The sequence below is a fragment of the Poecilia latipinna genome, unplaced genomic scaffold (assembly GCF_001443285.1).
Source record: "Poecilia latipinna isolate Pla-1442-1.1 unplaced genomic scaffold, P_latipinna-1.0 Scaffold2445, whole genome shotgun sequence".
Taxonomy (NCBI): domain Eukaryota; kingdom Metazoa; phylum Chordata; class Actinopteri; order Cyprinodontiformes; family Poeciliidae; genus Poecilia; species Poecilia latipinna.
In genome coordinates, this window is record NW_015115061.1 from 80,221 (window position 1) to 89,617 (window position 9,397).

Consider the following 9,397-nt stretch of genomic DNA (forward strand, 5'->3'; position numbering starts at 1 on the left):
TTCCCCTCTAACAGCGGTTTCTCATCAGCTCTCTCTCTCTTATTAGAAAACAGTATGAAAACGTTAGCTGCTACGTTAACAATCTGGTTATTTCGGGCCAATTTAGCTACATAGGAAATATTTCTCGGTTGTTTAGAAGCGAGTTTCTGGCTGAAAAGTTAAGTAATTCTGCTCTTTCATCCTTTCATCCTTGCCAATGAATCCAGTTTGTTTTGTAAAACGGTTGAAACAGGTCCTCACAGCACAGGAATTAAGGAACTCCGGTCACTCTGCTGCCACGTGGCAGTGATGTAATGGAGGACTCGGCACTCAAAGAGGCTCTACGTATTCATGTCTGTGTTGGACGGGGTCATGTTACGCAGGTAAAATTCAGACCCTGGGGTGAATTTACACAGACGATCACCTGATGTCTTGAAAGGTCAGTGTCTTGTGTCACGTGACAACTAAATTGGGTGTTTATGAAGTGTGTTTTATAAAACTACATGTCCTAAGGACCTTTAAGTCTCATCCGTTGTTTTTAAATAGCTGTAAAACCATAATATTTTGTGCAAAACTTGTATGCGGGATTGTTTTTGAAGGATTAAAGCCTCCTCTCGTGGACAAGTAAAAAAAAAAAAAAAGTCGCGCGATTAGTCATCCCACCCGTGAGATCATCGGATGGTAGAAGGACACTCCTCTTTCGCCGTAATCCATTCAGCATGACCTGCTTTTATAAAAGGAGGAGGAGAAAGAAGGAGCAGAACTGATAGTGGATTACTAGACAACACGTGTAGAGCTGTTGGGATTAGGAGGCAAGTGGCGCATATCACCTTGTGGGAAAGCATACGGATACACCTGTATGTTTTCCAATGAGATGCAGATACTGCAGCAGCTGGCTGTTCTGGGTAACAACAACTTTCTTTACTTTGTTCTGAAATGTAATGTAATCCACTTGACAGACTATTTACCATTGTATTTACCAGGTGTAGTTAGAAACTTCTTTCATTAAAATGTATTTTATGTAGTGAAACTACCATTACAATTAAAGTTGTGACATATCCAATGACTGATATAGTACTTCAAACTTTTTGCAATGCTGTTTCTGAGTATAGAATAGAATAGAATAGAATAGAATAGAATAGAATAGAAACAGCCTTTGTTGTCCCTCAAAAGGGAAATTTGGGTGTAACAGCCGCGACAGACATGAAGGTTCACACAAAGGTTCTTAAAGTGTTAAAAACAATAAAGAAATAAGATTAACAACAATAATAATGACATACTATAAAAGACTAAAATAGAAAATACTGTGCAGTTTTTAGAAATAGGCATATAGGACTACTCAAGACCCAAGGGATGTGTAACTGAGTCAGAACATGTCAAAAACGAACATTGAAAAATACAGACCATTTCTAATGCAGTATGTCAGTGCAGAAAAAAACAACAGTTAGACACTAAGGCAACTCTTGCCATCCATGAATACATTATACATAGACTGTTAAGCATTACTTATTCAAATAACAATCCCTATTAAAGAAGTCTAGATTTTAAAAAATAGGCTCTTCAGTTGCACATGTGCATTGTCTGTAAGCAGCAACATGGCCTGTAACTCAAGCAGAAAGAAAAGCTTGCATAATTATCATGGTTGGTGGTTGGTAATTAACCCAAATACAGAAGCAGAACTGTCGAGCAGATGATGAAAAAATATAAGAAAAAAAATGAAATTAAAAAACTTACAAAAACCACAAGAGCAAAAGACAAAATAATAACTCCAAAGAACATCCAGAAAGAGACAGAAGGAGTACAGTGAAACAAGAGAAGTAACAGAAGAAACCAGCAAGGAATGTCTGAGAAAGAGGTGCTTAAGTACTGGGAGGTTGAATGCTGAGACAATGGAACTGGGCTGATTAGCTAGTTATTGTGAGGGAAGGAAGCAGAAGGCAGACTGAGGAGAAGGGAGAGAGAGAAAGTAGCACAGGGGACAAAGGAGAGTGCACAAAGGATTAGGAAATAAATCTAACACTACAGAATAAATAGACACAAGAAACAAAGTAAAACTAGAGAAACAAGGAATAACTAGACACAAGAAACATAAGAAGTGACCAAAGTAAAACAAAAGGCTTGGCTGATCTTGGAAAAGGAACTAAGAAACACAGAAATGAACAAAATCCAAAAACCAACTCAAACAACCCAACACTTCACATTTTTGGGTTCAAACTCTTTTGTTGCAATTCCATAACTGATCTGAGAGCCTTTCTTGTAATTTTGACATTCTTTTTGTGGCTGTTTGTGGTTTTTCTTTGTTCATATCAATTTATGTTTGCTTGATTAGAGATGACTGTTTAACATAATGGAATTTAATATATAAGATATCGTAGACATCAGAAAGTAATTTTTTCTGCTTTATCTTTTGTTTTAGTGGTATGCCGCAGTCTAGCAACAGGCCAGATCTCCTCACGCTACTTCTTCACCCAAGAACCAATGCCCTGGGTCAAAGGTCGTGAGTACTGTCAGAGCCACTTTGTGGACCTTGCTGTTTTGAGCACAGAGGAGGAATACTCTGCTCTCCTCAGTGCCATCCCCACAAACAATGCCAGCTTTTGGCTTGGTCTCCATAAGCAGAGCAGTGGCTGGGAGTGGACCGATGGGGAACAGCTGAGACTCACTCACTGGTACAACTACAATGATGAGGGCCACTGTGTAAGCTTGGAGGCCATGTTTGAAGAAAAGGACAAGCTACTGGCTCGTTATTGTAATGAGGAGCACAGGGTTGTTTGTCAGGGTAAGAAATGTTATTTTGAAGAACCTTTACATACTTCCTGCTCAATTAATTTTTTTCCTTGCACAAAAAATGCTAAATATCATTGCATCATTGCATTGCAATCGTGATAGGATTTTTTTTTTTGCCTAAAAAATAATATCACACAGATGCATTTTATCCAGTTAATGTGTTGCATCCTTTGTTGTAACTTTATTTGAAGGGCTGTGCATTAGACTGACATGAGACATGAGTCATAAACATGACCTATCACCTGTCATGACTGTAATGAAACGGTATTAGTTAAGTGGCGAGGTAGATGCAGTAGACACAATTATGTAGAATGGAATGATGATTTAATGATGAAGAGTACAAAAATCCAGGCAGCACAGGAGAGGACAGGCAAGGAGCTCAGAATCTGGTAGCAATGGTAAACAGTACTCACAAATGGGAACGACGACGACAGAATAGACGGCAGACAAGATGACAAGACGAAGACAAAGGAACACAGGTGGGTCTAAATACAAAGGGAGACAATCAGGGGAAACCAGGAACAGGTGTACTCAATCGAGGGGTAGACAGGACAACAAGGGACTCAACAGTGTGTGTAAATAAAAACACAGAAAAACCAAATCCCTACAATGACCATGAAGGAGTCTTCAAAAATGTTCAAGACTGTTGTCATGAAGTGTCATTCTTTAAATAATGACACATTTCATGTAAAGTTGACACTTTTAATTGACTTTTAATTAAGGTTTTAATGAAACTTTACATAAAAAGTGTCATTATGTACAAAGTGACACTTCAGGCCAACAGTCGTAATCATTTATGCAGAGTCATTCATGTTCATGACAGGTGTTATGCCATGTTTATGACAGTCTAGTGTCAGTCACCCCTTCAAATAAAGTGTTACCTAATATTTATATACATATATTAAATATTTTTCTCATAATTAATTTAACTAATTTACCATTAATTAAATCTTAATCTAAATCTTCCAGGGCCCGTTTCCCCTCAGTCAGTGTCTGTGGACTTTGTGAACATCGATCACATGAATCTAAGCTGGAACATCTCTGCACTGATGCAGACGACTTCTCACTATTACAATGTGACAATATGCAGCTTCATTTGTGAGACGCTGTTCTACTACTACACCAATGGCTCCTCCCTTATGAGCATCAGCATCTCCAACTTAAGTGCAGCCACAGAGTACTTCATATACATTTCTGCTGTTATTCATCTTGACCATGGGACCAGCAGGAAATGGATTCTTCAAGATAATCCTATAATGTTCAACGCTAAAACAGGTGGGAGGAATTTTAAGGGAAATAATAAAGTATTGATGTTGGAGGTCAATTATGCAAATCTGCAGCTCAGACAATTAAAAGTGCAGTGCCTTGTAAAGTAATCATACCCCTTGAACATTTTGCCACATTACAATCAAACATTTCAGTGCATAAAAAATTCATCCTCCTAAAATGGCCCCCATTGGTAATCTAAGGTAAATGTTTAGGTATATCCTGTTTTCTGTCATCGTTTGAGTTCTAAAGCAATACATTAATTTCAAAGTCTTGTTCTTGCTTTGAAAGATGTGCTTAGTAGTTAGACAAGGCCTTGAAAGTAAATAAAATACAAGAAGAATTGATACCTGTGAGAGATGCTGTACCTTGGATGAAAATAAATTTATTCTCATGTGCATATTTTCTCTTCCGCAGCAACGTCTAATAAGACTCAAAAAAAAATTTCATCGTTTTGGATTTATTCAGTCTGGCTGTTGGTCTCTTCATTTTGGTGTATTTATCACATTGTGAAAAAAGGCAAGTTTTGATTTTTCTGTCTATAAATATACATCTGAGTACTCACATGCTAATAACACATTATTTGATCTCAAATCCGCAGAGAGAGTCCAAGACAGATCGTCAGTGGATTCAACGATTGCTGAACTGTTACCACACAGAAGTGGGTCAGAAAAACTGGAAAATGTCATATTTTAGCAACCAAGAAAAATGTTAAGACATTAAATTGTTTGGTAACACTTTATTTGAAGGGAGGTGAATAAGACTGTCATGACACTTTCATAAACATGACATAACATGTCATGCACATGAATAAGCCTTCATGAATATTTATGACTGTTGTCATAAAGCGTCATTCGGTAAATTATGACTTTTAATACAAAGTTGACATTATTCAAAATGTCTTTGTTATGACAACTTGACATTAACCAAGAAATCATTACTGATATAAATTTGTTATAAAAGTATTACTGATTGCACTTTAAAAAATAGGTAACTTTATGTTATTAAAGGTAAAGTTTAAACAGTAATGATTTATTGGTTAATGTCAAGTTGTCATAACAAAGACATTTTGAATAATGTCAACTTTGTATTAAAAGTGTCAAAATTTACCGAATGACGCTTTTATGACAACAGTCATAAATATTCATGAAGGCTTATTCATGTTATTGACAGGTGTTATGTCATGTTTATGAAAGTGTCATGTCAGTCTTATTCACCCCCTTCAAATAAAGTGTTACCAATTGTTCTCAGTTCAAGCTGTGAAAAGTTTCAAGATGTTAGTTTTGTGTTACATTGTTGTGTACATTGAATAGATGCACTGTTTCATATTTATATAATCCGTTTAGTTCACAGGCACTTAAGTTTAATAGACTGGCTATCGGTCAAACTTGGTGCATGAACAGATAAGCTACATGTCAGCTCAGATCATACATCTGAGGTTTCCTTACATAAACCCTCTGGGATCATTATTTCTGAAAAAGAAAAACAGCTTTAATCTCACAATCAAATTCTCCATCTGTGTGTCTCTATTAAGAAGCAAGAACTCAGTCTCCACAGACAGGCCATCTTGTGGAAGAGAAGAGATCTTGTGTTTATGAGAATATCTTGAGCACAATGTTGGAACGACCCACCGTCACTATTTTGCAACAGATAAACTAAAATTTGCTCATGAATTTCAGTTGAACATACTAAATGTGTCATGATTTTGAAGACAGATGAGGATTAGCAGTATGATTACAGTTTAGTGATCATGCCACAGTGAATATGCCGTTGAAGAATGTTAAATGACTCCAGAGATGGCTCATGTAGAATTATGACATTTTGTTAAAAACTGAGTAGTTCTGCTGAATTTATGTTACGCAGTTTACTTAATGTGTTATAGATAGATAGATAGATAGATAGATAGATAGATATGAATATAACCTAATGTTTGAGATGTAGTGGGGTCATGGTTTTGGCTTCAGGCTAAACCAAAAAAAAAATTATTGGCAGGAAAATAATGTCTCTATTTTAAATGATAGTGAGATGTTTTTCTGATTGTTTGCCATTAGCTAAGATATTTGTTTCACACAACGGATGTTGCAACATGTCAGCATGTTTTCTCTGCAGCTATTTTAAATGAAATATTGTTTGCCATTAGCTAAGATATTCGTTTCACACAAAGGATGTTGCAACATGTCAGCATGTTTTCTCTGCAGCTATTTTAAATTAAATATTTTGCATTTGGTTAGGTTCTTCTGTTTTTTAATTTTGCAGCTTAAGATTTGTACAAGACCTAAACTATAAATATTGTCTATGCCAATGAATCAAACAACGTTTTTAATATTCTTGCACTTGTAAGAATGAAGTACTATAATTACTCATATTCAGAACAGATCTTGGTTTAATTATGGATAGATATGTCTTAGATGCCTCTATTTCATAGGAAAGGGAAATCTAAAATAAGGTTTATGATTTGCTTTCTGGAACTGCTTACTAACAAAGAACAAAGAATAAAAGTGATGACAGAGCCTCGTAGTCTTTCTTGTGCATTTATCACAATAGCATCTCTACAGTGTCTGAAATTTTATCTTTGTTACACTTAGATGTTTCAGGTGATACAGCAAACCATCTTTGCCCCATGTAGGAATTTACCCCTAAACCCGATAACTGGCTATGTCACCCTTGACAGCAGAAACTGTCAACAAGTAACAGGGACTCAGTATTTTACCCAGACATGAACACGTAGATGCCTCATGGAGCGGGTCGACCCGATGCTGTGATACGTCACAGCGTCCACCATACTGAATGTGGCCTGTGTGCCAGTAAGCTAATACAAGGGAATGGATCAAACTTTAGAAAGTAACGCTCTACAAAGTATTTTAAGTAAATACCTGTCATTGACACATTTTCTAACACACACTAATATATTTGGTCATCAAAGAAATTACTAAACACAGAGTTTGTGACTTTTGATGTGATTATTTTTTTTTATGTGCGAGGTAAAACACGGAGTATTTTACCTCACTGTGGCGTAATTTTGACAAATTTTTGCAGAATGGCAAAAGTGGCCTGCTGAAACATNGATTTCACTTCCCATTGAAGTGAATTCTTGATCTAAATCTTCCAGGGCCCGTTTCCCCTCAGTCAGTGTCTGTGGACTTTGTGAACATCGATCACATGAATCTAAGCTGGAACATCTCTGCACTGATGCAGACGACTTCTCACTATTACAATGTGACAATATGCAGCTTCATTTGTGAGACGCTGTTCTACTACTACACCAATGGCTCCTCCCTTATGAGCATCAGCATCTCCAACTTAAGTGCAGCCACAGAGTACTTCATATACATTTCTGCTGTTGTTATTCATCTTGACCATGGGACCAGCAGGAAATGGATTCTTCAAGATAATCCTATAATGTTCAACGCTAAAACAGGTGGGAGGAATTTTAAGGGAAATAATAAAGTATTGATGTTGGAGGTCAATTATGCAAATCTGCAGCTCAGACAATTAAAAGTGCAGTGCCTTGTAAAGTACTCATACCCCTTGAACATTTTGCCACATTACAATCAAACATTTCAGTGCATAAAAAATTCATCCTCCTAAAATGGCCCCCATTGGTAATCTAAGGTAAATGTTTAGGTATATCCTGTTTTCTGTCATCGTTTGAGTTCTAAAGCAGTACATTAATTTCAAAGTCTTGTTCTTGCTTTGAAAGATGTGCTTAGTAGTTAGACAAGGCCTTGAAAGTAAATAAAATACAAGAAGAATTGATACCTGTGAGAGATGCTGTACCTTGGATGAAAATAAATTTATTCTCATGTGCATATTTTCTCTTCCGCAGCAACGTCTAATAAGACTCAAAAAATTTTTTCATCGTTTTGGATTTATTCAGTCTGGCTGTTGGTCTCTTCATTTTGGTGTATTTATCACATTGTGAAAAAAGGCAAGTTTTGATTTTTCTGTCTATAAGTATACATCTGAGTACTCACATGCTAATAACACATTATTTGATCTCAAATCCGCAGAGAGAGTCCAAGACAGATCGTCAGTGGATTCAACGATTGCTGAACTGTTACCACACAGAAGTGGGTCAGAAAAACTGGAAAATGTCATATTTTAGCAACCAAGAAAAATGTTAAGACATTAAATTGTTTGGTAACACTTTATTTGAAGGGAGGTGAATAAGACTGTCATGACACTTTCATAAACATGACATAACACCTGTCATGAACATGAATTAGCCTTCATGAATAGTTATGACTGTTGTCATAAAGCGTCATTCGGTAAATTATGACACTTTTAATACAAAGTTGACATTATTCAAAATGTCTTTGTTATGACAACTTGACATTAACCAAGAAATCATTACTGATATAAATTTGTTATAAAAGTATTACTGATTGCACTTTAAAAAATAGGTAACTTTATGTTATTAAAGGTAAAGTTTAAACAGTAATGATTTATTGGTTAATGTCAAGTTGTCATAACAAAGACATTTTGAATAATGTCAACTTTGTATTAAAAGTGTCATAATTTACCGAATGACGCTTTATGACAACAGTCATAAATATTCATGACGGCTTATTGATGTTCATGACATGTGTTATGTCATGTTTATGAAAGTGTCATGTCAGTCTTATTCACCCCCTTCAAATAAAGTGTTACCAATTGTTCTCAGTTCAAGCTGTGAAAAGTTTCAAGATGTTAGTTTTGTGTTACATTGTTGTGTACATTGAATAGATGCACTGTTTCATATTTATATAATCCGTTTAGTTCACAGGCACTTAAGTTTAATAGACTGGCTATCGGTCAAACTTGGTGCATGAACAGATAAGCTACATGTCAGCTCAGATCATACATCTGAGGTTTCCTTACATAAACCCTCTGGGATCATTATTTCTGAAAAAGAAAAACAGCTTTAATCTCACAATCAAATTCTCCATCTGTGTGTCTCTATTAAGAAGCAAGAACTCAGTCTCCACAGACAGGCCATCTTGTGGAAGAGAAGAGATCTTGTGTTTATGAGAATGTCTTGAGCACAATGTTGGAACGACCCACCGTCACTATTTTGCAACAGATAAACTAAAATTTGCTCATGAATTTCAGTTGAACATACTAAATGTGTCATGATTTTGAAGACAGATGAGGATTAGCAGTATGATTACAGTTTAGTGATCATGCCACAGTGAATATGCCGTTGAAGAATGTTAAATGACTCCAGAGATGGCTCATGTAGAATTATTATGACGTTTTGTTAAAAACTGAGTAGTTCTGCTGAATTTATGTTACGCAGTTTACTTAATGTGTTATAGATAGATAGATAGATAGATAGATAGATAGATAGATAGATAGATAGATAGATAGATAGATAGATAGATAG

The 9,397-nt window shown here is 35.9% G+C and overlaps 1 protein-coding gene across 1 annotated transcript; it reads left to right on the top strand.

The window, feature by feature from the left end:
* The first annotated feature begins 742 nt into the window (after window positions 1-742).
* LOC106937829 (uncharacterized) lies at window positions 743-6,672 on the top strand. The gene is made up of 4 exons (XM_015019543.1): window positions 743-884; window positions 2,396-2,758; window positions 3,736-4,041; window positions 6,659-6,672. The coding sequence occupies exons 1-4, from the start codon at window positions 839-841 to the stop codon at window positions 6,670-6,672; spliced, it is 729 nt and encodes a 242-aa protein (XP_014875029.1). The 5' UTR covers window positions 743-838.
* The last annotated feature ends 2,725 nt before the right edge of the window (window positions 6,673-9,397 follow it).

Bases quoted from the DNA above. Each gene is read 5' to 3' on its own strand.
- LOC106937829 (XM_015019543.1), top strand. From the start codon at position 839: ATGTTTTCCAATGAGATGCAGATACTGCAGCAGCTGGCTGTTCTGG. The intron at 885-2,395 runs GTAACAACAACT...CTTTTGTTTTAG, and splicing joins GCAGCAGCTGGCTGTTCTGG to TGGTATGCCGCAGTCTAGCA. The intron at 2,759-3,735 runs GTAAGAAATGTT...TAAATCTTCCAG, and splicing joins GCACAGGGTTGTTTGTCAGG to GGCCCGTTTCCCCTCAGTCA.